At 40.7% G+C, this 16515-nt stretch overlaps 3 protein-coding genes across 12 annotated transcripts in view; 2 read left to right on the top strand and 1 right to left on the bottom strand.

Annotated features, from left to right (window-relative positions):
* Positions 1–3994, bottom strand: part of DBT (dihydrolipoamide branched chain transacylase E2) — a 61499-nt gene extending 57505 nt beyond the window's left edge. For 8 of the 9 annotated variants that reach the window (XR_008617172.1, XR_008617171.1, XR_008617170.1 and 5 more), the window contains exon 1: positions 3929–3990. Coding sequence is in view for 4 of the 9 variants with exons in the window: in XM_055084421.1 (XP_054940396.1) it covers positions 3929–3979 (51 nt within the window). In the remaining 5 variants the exon portion in view is untranslated. Of the gene's footprint in view, positions 1–2534; positions 2687–3928 lie in introns of all 9 variants that reach the window. The other variant, XM_024119886.3, reaches the window with a different exon arrangement.
* A 241-nt stretch (positions 3995–4235) lies between these two features.
* LOC114486211 (uncharacterized) lies at positions 4236–10612 on the top strand. The gene is made up of 2 exons (XM_028489082.1): positions 4236–4377; positions 9976–10612. The coding sequence occupies exons 1-2, from the start codon at positions 4307–4309 to the stop codon at positions 10610–10612; spliced, it is 708 nt and encodes a 235-aa protein (XP_028344883.1). The 5' UTR covers positions 4236–4306.
* Positions 10454–16515, top strand: part of RTCA (RNA 3'-terminal phosphate cyclase) — a 23637-nt gene continuing 17575 nt past the window's right edge. The window contains exons 1-4 of one of the 2 annotated variants that reach the window (XM_024119915.2): positions 10454–10689; positions 10788–10888; positions 12590–12733; positions 15160–15283. In XM_024119915.2, the coding sequence (XP_023975683.1) occupies positions 10645–10689; positions 10788–10888; positions 12590–12733; positions 15160–15283 (414 nt within the window). In that variant the 5' untranslated portion in view covers positions 10454–10644. Of the gene's footprint in view, positions 10690–10787; positions 10889–12574; positions 12734–15159; positions 15284–16515 lie in introns of those variants that run through there. The other variant, XM_028489081.2, reaches the window with a different exon arrangement.

Here is a 16515-nt window from a genome sequence, read left to right as displayed (position 1 = left end):
GAATGGATAAAGAAGTTGTGGTACATATATACAATGGAATATTACTCAGCCATAAAAAGGAACGAAATTGGGTCATTTTTGAGACGTGGATGGATCTAGAGACTGTCATACAGAGTGAAGTAAGTCAGAAAGAGAAAAACAAATATCGTATATTAACACATATATGTGGAACCTAGGAAAATGGTACAGATGAACCAGTTTGCAGGGCAGAAATTGAGACACAGATGTAGAGAAAAAAGGTATGGACACCAAGGGGGGAAAGTGGTGGGGGTTGGGGGTGGTGGTGGGATGAACTGGGCAATTTGGATTGACATGTATACACTGATGTGTATAAAATGGATGACTAATAAGAACCTGCTGTATAAAATAAATAAATAAAATGAAAGCATAAAAAAAGAAATTAGTCTAGGGGTGTGTGTGTGTGTGTGTGTGTGTGTGTGTGTGTGTGTGTGTTTGTTAGATCATAACAGGTAAAGCTTTGAGAGAAAGGACAAAGTTAAGAAACAATTATTGTATTTGAGGCATGAAATGACAGGCTCCTGGCTGAGAAGATTTAGAGTAGAAAAAGAAAGAAAGCAACATACGTGCAATAGGCATTATGTGATAAATAGCGATTGAGTGGCTATTAAGAGAAAGCTAAAGCACATTAGTGAAGCTGCCAACTAAAGGTATAAAAAGGAAAACAGAAGGATAAAAATTGAAGGGAGGGGCTTCCCTGGTGGCGCAGTGGTTAAGAATCCACATGGGTTCGAGCCCTGGGCCGGGAAGATCCCACATGCTGCAGAGCAACTAAGCCCGTGAGCCACAACAACTGAGCCTGTGCTCTAGAGCCTGTGAGCCACAACTACTAAGCCCGCATGCCTAGAGCCTGTGCTTCGCAACAAGAGAAGCCACCGCAATGAGAAGCCTGCACACCGCAACTAAAGAGTAGCCCCCACTCGCCACAACTAGAGAAAGCCCACGCACAGCAATGAAGACCCCACGCAGCCAAACATAAATAAATTTATTTTTAAACAATGGAAGGGAGAAGGAGAAAAAATTTTTTCAAGTATGAAAGACATTGTCTTCTACAAACAACACCAAAAAAATAGAGTAATGAAAAGATGGTTTAGCAGATTCACATAATAAGGAAATAAATTAGTAATAATTCAGCAGGCAGTTGTTGAGCATACCTAAAGACAGGATTGTTCTGTGCTCGAGAATTCAAAGCTAAATAAGATAAGAATACAGTCTCTGAATTCAAATTGCTTACACTTTACTACAGGAAGACAGACAAAATAGAAAAATTCAAGATAATAGGATAAGTTAATCAAAAGTCAAACGCATGATGCCATAGGGGAGTATAAACACAACATAATAAGGCTTTCTTAATAATTTAGGTGATAAGACCTCTTGTTGCTTATGATTTTTTATAACATATGGAAAAAAATAGACTTTTTTTTTACTGAGTCGTTCAACAAATGTTTATTGAGTACCTACTATGTGCCAGGCATTTCGGATTAGAAAACAAAATTGATGTGATTCCTTCCCTTATTGAATATATAGTCCATACTGTGAAAGATAAAAGCAAGTAAACAGGTGATTACAACAGTGTTATAATGGGGGAGATAGTGTTAAGAAAACACAAAGGAGGGAACCTACCTGGAGAAAGTGAAGTAAGACTTAGGGATGAGTAGGAGTCACCCGGGGGTGAGATGTGTTGCAGAGAAGTCTATAGGGGAGTAAGGCAAGAGTCTTTAAAGCAGAGGAAATAGACATGCAAAGGTCTGGAGTCAAGAGAGAGAAAACAGCCTGTGTTCAATTTACTGAAATTGTTCAATATACTTCTAGTGTAGTTTAGTGTGAGCTAAGGGTGAAGTGTCAGAGTGGGGACTGGGTAGTTAGGTTTTAGCAAGGAATGAAGCTGGAGAGGTTGGAAAGATCCAGATCATACATTGCTTCATTGTCATTTGAATTTTGAACATTTTGCTGAGAGCAGTTTTAAGCAAGGAAATGACATTCTCAAATTTGTGTCCTACTTTATAAGATCACTCTGGCTACACTATGGACAATGGGTTAGAGAGGCACAAGATTAGAGGCAGAAAGTCCAAATTAGGAAGTTCCAGGATATCTGCAGCTGGAGACAGGTTGGAGAAAAATGACTAGATTTTTGAGATTTACAGGCTAGAATCAAGAGAAACAGGTCTGAAGGTTTAGTTCCAGAGCCTAGAGTCTGATGTTCCTCGGAGGCATTATAACAGTCACTGTGAGGTGGCTAAAGGCTAGTCCTTCCAAGCTCCCTTGTGCTAGCAGTGGCCATGTAACACAGTTCTAGCCAGTGAGTCTGGATGGTACCACCACTTCCTCCTTATTGCCCTGAATACAAAGTTGTAGCAGCCCTCTTGTGACCCTGAGGGAAAGGCCAAATGAATTGCTAAAATGACAACCCTGATAATGATGAGCCACTTAATCAATCCCAGCTGCCATCTAACTTTCAGATGCTTTATATACACAGATACTTGATTTCCTACTTATTGGTTGGGTTTATTACTTACAGCTGAAAAACACCTAAAATACATGCAATTTGAAGATTTCCAGGACAGTGAGATATATGGGTCTGCGGTAAAGCTGGCTGGAAGACTGGGGAACTTCAGGAATCATCAGCATATAAATGGCAACTAAATTTGAAGAAGTGGATGAGGTAACCCTGGAAGCGCAAGAAGCACACAGAGGGGAAAAGTCAGAACCCTTAAAAACACCAATATTTAAAAGTTAGGCAAGGAAAGAGGAGGAGGTTGGGATAAAGTGTTCAAAGATGTAGGAAAAAGAATACCAGGAAGCTGGTGTCACAGAAGCCAAGCATGGAGAGCTTTCAAAAGAAGGGAGGCCAATACCCAGTAACGTGCTGCTGAGAAGAGCTTTCTTCTCTTGGTTACCTCCTACTTAGCTTCCACAAATCTCAGATTATACAGTATCCTCTGGGAACTCTCTGACCCCCCAAGATCCCTCCTGTGTGTCTCTGTAGCTCTAGGCAACTTGTTCCATCTTCTCATACTGTGCTGTAATTGCTTGTTTTAATGTCTATCTCTGCCTTTCTCCCCCGTGCCACACCACAAGGCTGTAATTAAACTCTGAGGGGGCAGAAATCAGTGTCTGTCTTATTCATATTTGCACCCCCAATTCCTAGCACAGTACCTGGTACATAGCAGGCTCTTGGAAGGTTTTGTAAGATCAGGGGCCCAACACCGTAGGAAAATTCTTAAGAGGGGACCCAGGAAGAACAACGCTATGCAAATAGGATGAAACACTATGATTATTGGGATGTTAAACGTTTGGTGCTAGAAGACTGTGTGAAAGGGGAGAAATGAAGGAGAAATGGTGGTGGGTCTTAGCTCTGGTGATTTAAAAGGTTGGAAAGATACTGGCAAATGTAGGAGATAGGTGTAAACCCAAAGAACAAAGCTCGAGCCTCTTAGCTGCTTGGAGGCAAGGACCTATGGTGTTACGCTTTCCGTGTCCAGTCTCTTTCTCTAGACTGTAAATTCCTTGAGGGCAGGGGTCGTATTATCAGTGTCTGAAACTAAGGGGTGCTCAATAAATGTTTAATGAATATAGTATATCTCTGTTTCCCCAGTGCCTACCACAATGCCCGGTACCCGGATGGTGCTCAATGAAAGGCTACTGAACGAAAGGATAGCTGGGCTTCGGGTGCAGATGCAGCGGGAGGGCGACCGAGTCACGACATAAGTGCGCCCAGGTAAGGAGAGAGAGTGGGTCTCCAGACAGGTTGGGCGCCACCTTCGCTGCCCTTCGTTTTGCTACATCCCTCCACCTCTCCATTACGCGAGCCCTGTACGCGAAGCACTCGGAGGACAAAGTAACACACCTCTCCCGGGTGACTCCGAACAAATCACTCCTTCCCGACCTCAGATCTGCCCAACCTGCTTACCAGACGCCCAGCAGTCCGGCTCCAGGTCCTCAGCACACGCGCTGCAGCCATCTTACTCCGGAAATGACCATTGCTCTGAGGTTGGAGGAGTTGCCTGCGCGGGGGACCTATTGGGAGCCGGGAAACGAGCCTTCCCCTGAGGCCTGAGCGGCCAATGGAGAGGGAGGAACGAGCCTCCCACCCAACAGCCAATCAGGGAGTGGGGCGGGGCTGAGATAACCCTGGGGGTGGGGTGGGGAAGCCCTGCGGAGGGGGAGGAGAGACAAGTGGGGAGGAGGGCTGCCCAAATTTAGTTTCAGGGACAAAGTTGGGTAAGGCACAGCTGTGTTAAGTACATGTGCGCCAACTATCATCTTTTCAGTGCCAGTAGTGGGAGAGATGGAGTATGTTAAGGAAACAAAGGAAGGGCACTCACCTGGAGAAATTTACGTTGAAGTAAGATCTGAGGGGTAAGTAGGAGAAAGCAAAAACAAAAACAAAAACCTTCCTTCAGCTTGTATTGTAACCGCTTGATTACAGAAGATGGGACATTTCTATACTTTGTAGCAAGGATCTGTACCGCTAGTTGAGTCAAGTCTATACTGGAATACTTCCCAATGACGGGCATTTCTTACTCGCATTGTGTTCTTGGTTACCGAAACTGGCTTTTCGATTTTTTTTTTTTTCATGGAAGATAAACAAGGTTACCATAATGTGTAAGATAAATGCCATCAACATTATCTTTCCTTTTTAGGGAATCTGTCAGATGTAGCTGCCCAGCATATGCAAGATATGTCAAACATACTACCTTTATATTTATTTGCCTCTTGGAGAAATGTCAAATTGAGGTCAGTGGAACTGGTAAAAAAAAGATCAGAGCTTTAATGGTCAATCCTCCTCACAGCAACTAAGAAACTAATTTCTAGAAATGTCCAGGATGATATTTGTCTGTTCTTCCCCTTATAAGGGAATGAAAATCTGTACAGATGTCTAAAGAATTACAGAGGACAAAACCGGAACAAAGACAAAATCATAAATTCTCAACACTGAAGATTAGTGGCCGTAAAACAAAATCTCAGGTACTTCACAAATTCACGGTCTGATATTACTCAAACTCACACTTTTTATTTTGCCTTATTTGCCTTTCAGTGTATGTCACACACACACACACACACATACACACACACACGCACAACCTGTAAGCAATAAATTTAAATCATTACCTTTATAAGAAAACCTGGGATAGTCAAAGAACTTTGATTTTTTTTAACTTTCCCACTAACAAAACATTTTATAGGCACCAATAATATATTTCATAATACTACATGCATGTGTTTGTATAAAAAGATTAAGTAGCTGTGCCTTTGAATTGAGTTATTTTTCTTCCCAGAGCCCCTATACTACCTTCTTCCTCTTAACTTTCCCTTTGACTCTACCTTCTAAGGAAATGTCTAGTTGACTTCTTTTCTTTTATACTCTATACCTCAACATGATTACTGCTTCCAAATTCAGTATGGTATGTTTCCTTATCCTTCCTTCCAACATCAAGAGATATGCCACATATTCACTAGTTAATCCTTTCACTTGAGCTCAGAAAAACCAAATAACCCATTTCTTCTCTTTTTAAAAATTTAATTGAGGGAATTCCCTGGTGGTCTAGTGGTTAGGATTCCGAGCTTCCGCTGCAGGGGGCCTGGGTTCGATCCCTGGTGGGGGAACTAAGATCCCACAAGCTGTGCCAGTGTGGCCAAAAAATAATAATAATAATAATTGAATGACTGATTGTTACCTGGCAATTCTACTCTTAGGTATCTACCCAAGAGAAATAAAAACATATGTCCACATAAAGACTAGTACAAGAAGGTTCTTAACAGCCTTATTTATATTAGCCAAAAACTAGAAACAGCCCAAATGTCCTCCATACGTAAATGAATAAACAAACTGTGGTGTATTCATATAATGGAATATTATTCATCACTAACAGTGACTGAAGTAATGATACATGCTTTAACATGAATGAACCTCAAAAATATTATGCTGAGTAAAAGGAGCCAGATCCAAAAGGTCACATATTGCCTGATTCCATTTGTATGGAATGTCCAGAGAAGGCAAATCTATAGAGACAGAAAGCAGATTAGTGGTTGCCTGGCACTGGGGGTGAGAATGGGGAATGACTGCAAAGGGGCAAGAGAAAGATTTTTGTGAACAATTCGGAGATGTTTAGTATATTTACAAAGTTGTAAAACCATTACCACCATCTAATTCCAGAACACTTTCATCACCTCCCAAAAGAAACCCCATGCCCATTAGCAATCTATTCCCATTCTGGAGCTCCCTCCCACCCCTGAGTCCCTGATACTATTAGTCTACTTTCTGACTCTATAAATTTACCTGTTCTGGACATTTCATATAAATGGAATCATACTATATGTGGCTTTTATGACTAGCTAATGTTCTCAAGGTTCATCTATTTTACACATGTATCAGTGCTTTATTCCTTTTTATGGCCGAATAATATTTCATTTTGCAGATATAAATATTTTCGTTTATCCACTCATCAGTCGATAGATATTTGGGTTGTTTCCACTTTGGGGCTATTGTGAATGCTGCTATGAACATTAATGTACAAGTTTTTGCGTAGACATGTGTTTTATTTTTCTTGGGTGTATACCTAGGAGTTGAATTGCTGGGTTGCACGATAACCCTATGCTTAATTCTTTGAGGAACTGCCAGACTGTTTTCAAAGGTGGCTGCACCATTTCACATTCTCACTGGCAGTGTATGAAGGTCCTGGTTCCTTCACATCCTCATCAACTCTTGTTATTGTCTGTCTTTTTCATTATAACCATGCGAGTGGATATAAAGTGATATTGAAACGGAGCAGGACCCTATGGTCCTTGCCCCCCACCCCCCATATCCTCAGCCTGCCTTTCGTCTGTGGAAAAACTTTAGCCAAAGAATAAGTTTAATCAGAGAAGTGAGAAAATGCAGAAACAAAGGAAAACAGTCAAAGGAGACCAAATAATAATAGTTTAATCATTAAGCATAGTCAAGGACCTTTAGTTCCTCCTTAAAGGCTATAGATAATATTCTGGGCCATATCCTGTGAGCTGTTTTGCAGCTACTGAAGCCCCCACCAGGTGGAGGAGGATGACTACATGATGACCAAACTGAAGCCGTGACATAAGCTCCCACAGTTCTGAGAACTGGCCTCAAATAAATGGGAACAAACCCTGGAACTAAAGATTAATCAGTAATCTTGAAACAACCAAGATGATGCTGATCAGACCACCACATTACTTATTTCAAGATGACTGTCAGAACTCACTGTGCTGTTCTGCTCCCTCCCTCTGCCTATACGGCCCTGAAACTCCCCTTTAAAAGCCCCTGTCCCCTGAGCAACAATCAGGAGTTGGTTCTTTTGCAGGAGTCCACCCCCCGGTTGCCGGCCTCCGAAATAAAGCAACCTTTCCTTTCCTACCAACACTTGCCTCTCAAGAATTGGGAGAATTGTCTTTGAATTGTCTTTCAAGTGGCGTTCAGTAACAATATTTCATTGTGATTTTGATTTCCCTAATGATGAATGATGCTGAACATCTTTTCATGTGCTTATTGGCCATTTGTATATCTTCTTTGGAGAAATGTCTATTCAAATCCTTTGCCCATTTAAAAATCAGGTTGTCTTTTTATTTTGGCACTGTAATAGTTCTTTATATATTCTAGATACTAGACTCATCAGATATATGACTTACAAATATTTTCTCCCATTCTTTAGTTTGTCTTTTCACTTTCCTGATAGTAACCTTTGAAGTACAAAAGTTTTTTAATTAAATTGAAGTCCAATTTATTTTTTAAAAATTGTTTGTGCTTCGGGTGTCATAGCTCAGAAACCATCAACTAATCCAAGGTTATGAAGATTTACATCTATATCGTCTTCTAAAAGTTTTATAGTTTTAGCTCTTACATTTAGGGCTTTGACCCATTTTGAGTTAATTTTTAAAATATGGTGGGAGATATTTAAGTCTTTAAATCATCTTGAAATGGTTTTTGTGTATGGTGTGAAATACAAATCCAATTTAATTTTTTCTTACGGTTAACCTATTGTTTCCACACCATAAACTGAAGAGTTCTTCTTTTCCCACTGATCTGCCATCTCATCTGTCAAAGAAATAAGTGTAAGGGCTCTAAGTAATCTATTTATCACTGTACCAATCTCACATTATCTTAATTACTTTAGCTTCATAGAAATTCTGGGTTTTGAGAGGACAAGTACCCTTCACCTCATTCTTTTTAAGTTATTCTTGCACTTTTGTTCTTTCATATAAATTTTAGAATTGTCTTGTCAGGCTCCTTAAAAATGTCCCGTGGGCATTTGATTGGAATTTTATTGAAACTATATTTTCAATAATATATCTAAAGATTCTTTGAGGTTTTCTTTTTTTAACTTTTTATTTTATACTGGAGTACAGTTGATTAACAATGTTGTGTTAATTGCAAGTGTACAACAAAGTGATTCAGTTATACATAAATGTATCTATTCTTTTTCAAATTCTTTTCCCAATTAGGCTGTTACAGAATATAGAGCAGATTTCTCTGCGCTATACAGTAGGTCCTTGTTGGTTATCTATTTTAAATATAGCTGTGTGTACATATCAATCCCAAACTCCCTAACTATCCCCCCACCACCATAAGTTCATTCTCTAAGTCTGTGAGTCTGTTTCTGTTCTGTAAATAAGTTCATTTGTATCATTTTTTAAAGATTCTGCATATAAGCAATATCATACGATATCCCTCTTTCTCTGTCTGACTTACTTCACTCAGTATGACAATCTCTAGGTCCATCCATGTTGCTGCAAATGGCATTATTTCTATGTAGGTAATCATATCACCTGTGAATAATGACTGTGTTGTTTTTGTCTGTCCAGTCTTGTGTCTTTCATCTCTTTCTTGTAAAATCTGACTAGACTTCCATCATCTGTTGAAAAGAAGCCATAACTGTGGGCATTACTATCTTGTTTTGATTTTAAAAGGTGTCATATGTTTTACCATTATTTACTGTTATTAAGAATGAACTTTGCTGTAGAGTTTTCCAGATGTCCTTAATCAGGTTAAGGGAGCTGACATTTATTCCTAGGTTCATTTGCTTTTGTTTTATCATAAATAGATCTTGATTTTTTTCAAATGCTTTTTCTTCATCTATAATGGCATCTTAGGTTTTTGATATAACATCATAACATTTTTCTAATGTTAGAATGATATTTAATCCCAATTTGGTCATACTGTATAGTATTTCATAAACGTTGTTGGATTTATTTGTTAATATTTTGATTGATCCTGGTGCATCTGAATTTATAAAATTTATAAATTTTTCTTCTCCATGTCATCTTTGTCTGCTTTTGGTATCAGAGATTGGGTAAAGTATATGCATTCCCAGGGCTTTCTCTGTTACAAAAGTGGTGGAATGTTGGGATTAGGAGACAATTGTGTTCACATCAGAGCACCACGGTTCATACCACAGTATGCTAGTTAACTGTGTGGCCTTGTAGCAAATTGTTTAACACATGCAGCTGTAAATCAGAGTAAAAACAGTAAGTACTTCAGCAGGTTGTGAATGCATGCAGTGGCTAAGTGCTCAATAAATGTTGACTATTTTTTTATGATTTATCATATTCTAATTGCTGCTCCCTCTTAACTTAACTGTAAGATAAGTACAGTACATTATTATCATTAAGAAGAATGACATTATAATTTATCACTTCTCAGTCTCTACAATATACTTCCAATAACTTCGAGGCAGAAAATACCTTACTCTTCTTTGCTTACCTAGAGGCTTGCATATGATTTGGTACTCAGTTAATGTAGGAACTGAACCACAAGCGGAATCAAGAAGCGGGTTGTCGTTCCTGCCCTCCTCTGAGGTGAATTACGTTAGTGGCACTGTTCATTGCAGTCATGAACTTGCACTCATTCTCGGCCAAGGTGGCATAACTTTGGCTTTTTTGAGCATTATATCACTGATTCTGATTCTGTCCTTTTCCACTCATCCCCAAATAAATGGTGTCTAGCAGAAGAAAAAGAGATAATACTAGACACACACACGAAGAACGAGAGGCTCATGGTATCATCAATGCACCAGGGACACACATTTCAAGGGACAGGCTGCAGAGAAGGCAAACCCGACCAGAGAGAAGGTGGTCGGTGCATAGCAGGGACCTTTCCTACATCTTCAGCTCTAAGAGTCTCCAGTTCTGGGTATGGCAGGATCCCCGAGAAAACAGAGATAAACACAGATGCTTGCACAAGCCTGCGAGACAACTGGAGGATCCGACTAGAGTTGAAAGGGAGGCTTTCGGCAACCTGCGCGTTTTGCTGTGTTCAGTGCGCAAGTCTTCCAGGGACACATTTCTTTCCACGCTCCAGGGAACCTCCCCGGGCCACCACCCCACCTGCTGGACAGCTTCCCATTTGCCGAAATTTTGTGGGTGCCGCCTCTTTAAGCGCCGCGCGGCGCGCATGCGCCCTGGCTGTGGGCCGGGCGAACCCGGCTTCTGCGCGCAGAGCGGCTTGGTTTGGGTCGGGCGTTGCCGGAGCCGGCGCGTCCTCCACCTCTACGCGGAGCCCCGCGGCCCCGAGCGAGGACCGCGCCTCCGGAGCTGCAAGGCAGGAGCCCGCGTCTCCTCTTCCTCCCGCTCGGGCCGAGGCTGAGTCGCGGTTGGCCAGGCCCCAGGACGCCCCCCATGGCGGGCCCGCGGGTCGAGGTGGACGGCAGCATCATGGAAGGGGTGAGTGCCGAGCCCGAGGCCTGGCGGGTTGCGGCTGCCGTCCGGGCTGCGGCACAGAGCTTGCCCATCTGATGTTCTCTCTCTTCTCTCCGCACCAGGGCGGGCAGATATTGAGGGTGTCTACGGCTCTGAGCTGTCTCCTGGGCCTCCCCTTGCGGGTGCAGAAGATCCGAGCAGGCCGCAGCACGCCGGGCCTTAGGTAAGTCGGGAAGCCAGGCAGCGGGACTGGAGGGTGGAGAGCGGACTGGGGGCTCGGGGCGGGGAACAGGCCATTGGGGGATGGGGGGCGGGTCTTGGGGCTGGGAATCTGGAGGCCGGCGGTGATGCTGGGAAGATCCGCCGGCCCCAGGGTTGATGACTCTGCAGCCGGGCCGCAGGGGCCGCGGGACGGTGTTCCGGGCTGGGCGGTTAGCCGTAGCCGTAGCCGGGCTTGTTGCGCCCTTGACAGTTTCAAGGGGCAAGTTCTGTCGATAGGCCCATGTTTTTTCTCTATTTGTCTAGAGTTGTCTCGTTTCCTAATGAGTTATCTTTTAAACGGTCTTAGGTTGATTGTAGGGGGTAGGGCGAGGTTTGTTAGGCTTGCTAGTAGTCCTCGTTTCCTAATGAGTTATCTTTTAAACGGTTTCCCCGCCTCCTCGGGCAGTCCAAGTACCCGGAGAGCTCGTAGCAGCGGGCAAGGTAGATCAGGGCAGAACAGCTTCTAGGGCCGGAGGAAACCCCACTTTTTAACCGATGCATTTTCTGCTGCCGCACGTTTTAGTCTCATAAGGACTCTGAGATGTGTCATTCCAGCTTTCATTCAGACCTCTAGGAAGCTGTGGATACGACCAGGATTATCAGTTGTAGAAGAGGGAAAAATGTTGACAGTTGACCTTGTTTCTTCTGTCTGGGAAGCTAGGCATGCCACTATTTTAAGTGTCAGGTATATGCACCTGTTAGAAGAGGACCCAGGGGGAAGACAGACTGATTCCTTGTACTTGTATTTTGTATATATTTCATTCTAATGGATCAACTATCTCTTAGTCTTTTATCCACACTCCATGTTGAAATTATTAAAAGGCAATTACTGATATGTGTGAACAGTAATTCTCTGTCACAGCAGTAGTTTGCAGTAACCCATTTCACCAATAGGGAAATTAATTCATTAAGGCTGTGTGAGGTGTTTTATTAGTTTGCTAGGGCTGCCATAACAAAATACCACAGATAGGTGGCCTAAACAACAGAAATTTATGTTTGCACAATTCTGGAGGCTGGAAGTCCAAGATCAAGGTGCTGGTAGGGGTGGTTTCCTCTGAGGGCCATAAGGGAAGATTCTGTTTCAGGCCTCTCTCCTTGGCTTGGAGGTGACCACCCTCTTGCCCCCTCTTCCCATGCTTATCCCTCTGTGCATGCGCACCCCTGGTATGTCCTAATCTTCTCTTTTTGTGAGGACACCAGTGAGAGTGGGTTACGGCTCACTCTTGACTGCCTCTTTTAACTTAATTATCTCCTCCGAGGCCCTATTTCTAAATACACTCACATTGTGAGGTACTTCAACATATGAATTTTAGAGGAACACAGTTCAGCCCATGTAGGTATCATAGATTATTCAGTGAAATGCAAGTGAGACTGGTGGCACTTAGATAGTTTTATTATTTTTCCTCTTCTGCATACTTCTAATTTGCAACAATATTATCAGCATATATGTTTATAGTTAAAATAACTGGTCTGGAAGGAACCCTTAAAATAATGCCTACCAGCAGGTAGTCTACGTGCATAGAAAGCCAAAAGGGAGCTCTGGCACTTACTATGGTTAGAGCTTGCTGTTTTCTTGCCATTGAAGTTTTGTAAATGTGTCATAAAAAGTGGGGATATAGGCAGTCTGAATGCACACGTTTTGATGCAGTATTATGACCTGAAGGCCTCAGCATTTATCTGGACTGGAAATGATTCGAGATTTCTGTGATGGGCAACTGGAGGGGGCAGAAATCGGCTCAACAGAAATAATGTTTACGCCAGAGAAGATCAAAGGTGGAGTCCACACAGCAGATACCAAGACAGCAGGGTATGTGTCACTTACATTCCATTTAAGTATGGGTTTTGGAATTAGACCTGGATGCACATGCAGGTACTACCACTTACTGGACAAGTTGCTTAACCTCTTTGAAGCTTTAGTTTGCTCACTTTTAAAATGGAGATAAAACACTTACCTTTTAGGGTTAGAGACTGTGTAAAGTTTCAGATACCTAATTGCTTCCTAATTGTAGCTGTTGCTATACCTATCTAAAATTTTCTCACATGTGTATATAGCTTATTTCTTTCTTTAGTTTTATTACTTAGAAAATGAATATCTGAAAACAACTGTAGTTTCATGGTCTATAGTGATAGTAGTCTTTGTGGTGTAGCATATTTAGTTCTTGGCTTACAACAAATTATGAGCCATCTTCTACTTTTAGTCTAGGTATTTTTGTTATCTTTTAATAGATACTTATACAATCCTATTTAGATATTTTTATATATGATCTTGGCTTTTTCTCCCCATTGAAAACTGGATATTTAACAATTAAATTGAGCCTTTATCCCTTTCCAAGAATCCCTCCTTTCATTGATAAAACATGGAGAGCAATTTTTGTGTTTTCTGTGTTATTGGCTGATTGTTATTGTAAGCAGCATCATTTTACCAAAATCCTATCCATTTACTAGGAAATCTGGTAAAGTAAGAAATAGTACTATAAACCCAATGCCAGTTTGTTTCAGGAATGACTGTTTCAAAAAATTATGATTTTTCTTTTTAGCTTAAAATGTTTAGTGACGATTGAGATTTGAGTTATGATGTGAATAGACTTCTGCTAAAAGGGGCTTGCTGCTAGGCCTAAGGTGAAGTTCGCCAAATGAGAACTTTCTTAAGGGGATTAAAGCATTTTGAGGTATCTTTATAGTCAGCTTATTATTTTGGGCATTCTCTGGTACAAAAGGGGGGGAAATGTTATAGTTAATCAGCTATCTAAAAATTAACTAACACAGAATCATAGAATTTTGGAGCTACAGGAGAGAAGATAGAAACCATGTGTTCCAACCCTTCCTCCACTTTGTGAATGAGAGAGTGAAGACCCTCTGGTGTTAAATGATTAACCAGAGGTCATAGAGTCAGGGTCAGAGCTAGAATTAGAATCTAGGCCTTCTGGCTTCTAATCCACTAGAACGTATGGGCAGTGAGTTTAAGGTTGATAATCCAGCTCCATTCAGTAGACTCAGACAAGCTTGTTCCTAGTAAGAAAACACATATTATTTATTTGAATTCTAACATTTTCATCGCTAACTGTGATTACAATACCATGTGTTTTCTCATGTCTACCTTTGTCTTTGCAGTTCCTTACTATTCTAAAATTAAGGTTTTCTTTAGTCTTCTTAGAATCTGATTTTATTGAATGGAAGAGAGACACTTTAGCTGTGTTGGGTTTCTCAGGGAATAAACAGAAGTTCAGTAGCTGTAAACCTATGGTTTATAGTAAACTGAACATTTCCAGGTTTTTTTCACTTGCTCCTAGGCTCAGTTCCTGAGAACAGGGATTATATTGCATGCATTTTCTCTTACAATGCCTAACACATACAGTCAATAAATATTTACTGAATTAATGAAATGCATTATCAGTGATAGAGACTGTCTAATTCAGTACACATGCATCATTGCTGTAAGAAAGTTAAGTAAAGGCTGTCTTTTGGTATGTAGAGGCTATGTTGCACTCCTTTTCAAACTAGTCTATGTATTAGTATGATTGTTTTCCCTTGACTTTGGAGAAGTGAGATAACAGCTCATTTAGAAAGTCTGACTGTTTCATTTTATAAAATGCTACATATTCTATAATTATTTCTTGTGATTTCTCACATTATTTGACTATAAGGACCAAACAGAGGTGAGTTATGGTAAGGATTATCTCCTTAACAGTTTTTTCCATGTAAAATATTTGGCTATCAGTCTTTGTAAAACATTACTGTATCATACCACAAATGCCACCATGGTAGGAACTGTATCTTAATATCTGGAACGATGCCTTGTGCATGGTGGAGACTCAGATACAATCATCAGAATATTTCTAGACCTTGATGGTTTTGAATGCATTTTCATAAACTGTTACTTTTAAGAATCCTTTTATAAAAACATTGTAAAGATGCTTTCATTAAAATTTTTTTTTTTTACTTCCTTGTAAGGTAAAGAAAAGTGTTAGAACTTACCTAAGATCACACAGCTAATGTATTTAGTATTGGATTCAAACCCAGATTTGCTTATCATTTAAGGCCAGTTCCTTCTACTGCGAAATACTAATCGGATGTTATCATTCAGTCACTGGAGTGTTTTTTAACTTTAAACTTGAGGGTGTGTACCTGCCTTCTCAGTTGTCTGTGCTTCAGCTAATGGTGATATGTAGTTATGTCTCTTTCTTGAGACTTTAAAAAGAATATGCAGCTAAGCCTGTTCTGCCTTCTCCTTAGGAGTGTATGCCTCTTGATGCAGGTCTCAATGCCCTGTGCTCTCTTTGCTGCTTGTCCATCAGAACTTCGTTTGAAAGGTGGAACTAATGCTGAAATGGCACCACAGATTGATTACACTGCCATGGTAAGGGCTTTTGTTGCTATTGATAAACTAAGATGATCTCACATAGTCTTCTGAATCTTCATTCTCTATTTAAATATATCCTGAGTGTTTTTGTGTACATAGCTGTTTAATTTCTTAATGGTGTCTGGTTCTGTTGTGGGAGAGGATAATTATTTTAGATTGTGTGTTGTATCTTAGAACTGTGCTCATAGTGAATTCTTTAAAAAGCCTCAGTTATTATATACATATTACTTATAATGTATGTATATTATATTACTTACATAAGTTTGTTATTTTCTGAATACAGGGATTATGATTTGGAAGAAAAACTCAAAGTGAAAATTAAATACTGTGTTTGACAGGATTGGTGAGGATGTGGAGAAACTGGAACGCTTGCACACTGTTGATGGGAATGCAAAACGGTGCAACAACTATGGAAAACAGTATGGAGGTTCCTCAAAAAAATTAAGAATATAACTACGATATAATCCAGCAATCCCACTTCTAGGTATTATCCTAAAGAGTTGAAATCAGAATCTCCAAGAGATATTAGCATTCCCATGTTCATTGCAACACTATTCATAATAGCCAAGATGTGGAAACAACCTAAATGTCCATTGATGGATGAAAGGATAAAGAAAATGTGGTATATACATACAATGGATTACTATTTAGCCTTAAAAAAAAGAAAATTCTAGAATATGTGACAACACAGTTGAACTTAGAGGACATTGTGCTAAGTGAAATGAGCCAGTCACATAAAGACAGTACTGGCATGATTCCACTTATATAAGATATCTAAAGTAGTCAAATTCATGGAATAAAAGAATGCTGGTTAGGGGAAGGGGGAAATTGGGGAGTTAATAATCATCAGACATAAATTTTCAGTACAGTAAGATAAATGAGCTCTAGAGATCTGTTGTACACATTGTAACTATAGTCAACAATATTGTGTTGTACTCTTAAAATAAATCTCATGTTGGGCTTCCCTGGTGGCGCAGTGGTTGAGAATCCGCCTGCCGATGCGGGGGGCACGGGTTCGTGCCCCGGTCTGGGAAGATCCCATATGCCGTGGAGCGGCTGGGCCCGTGAGCCATGGCCGCTGAGCCTGTGCGTCCGGAGCTTGTGCTCCGCGATGGGAGAGGCCACAACAGTGAGAGGCCCGCGTACCACAAAATCAATCAATCAACCAATCAATCTCATGTTAAATATTCTTACCACAGTAAAATAAAATTTTAAAAAATAATTAGATA

The sequence above is a fragment of the Physeter macrocephalus genome, chromosome 4 (assembly GCF_002837175.3).
Source record: "Physeter macrocephalus isolate SW-GA chromosome 4, ASM283717v5, whole genome shotgun sequence".
Classification (NCBI taxonomy): domain Eukaryota; kingdom Metazoa; phylum Chordata; class Mammalia; order Artiodactyla; family Physeteridae; genus Physeter; species Physeter macrocephalus.
This window is presented reverse-complemented; position numbering and strand designations above follow the sequence as displayed.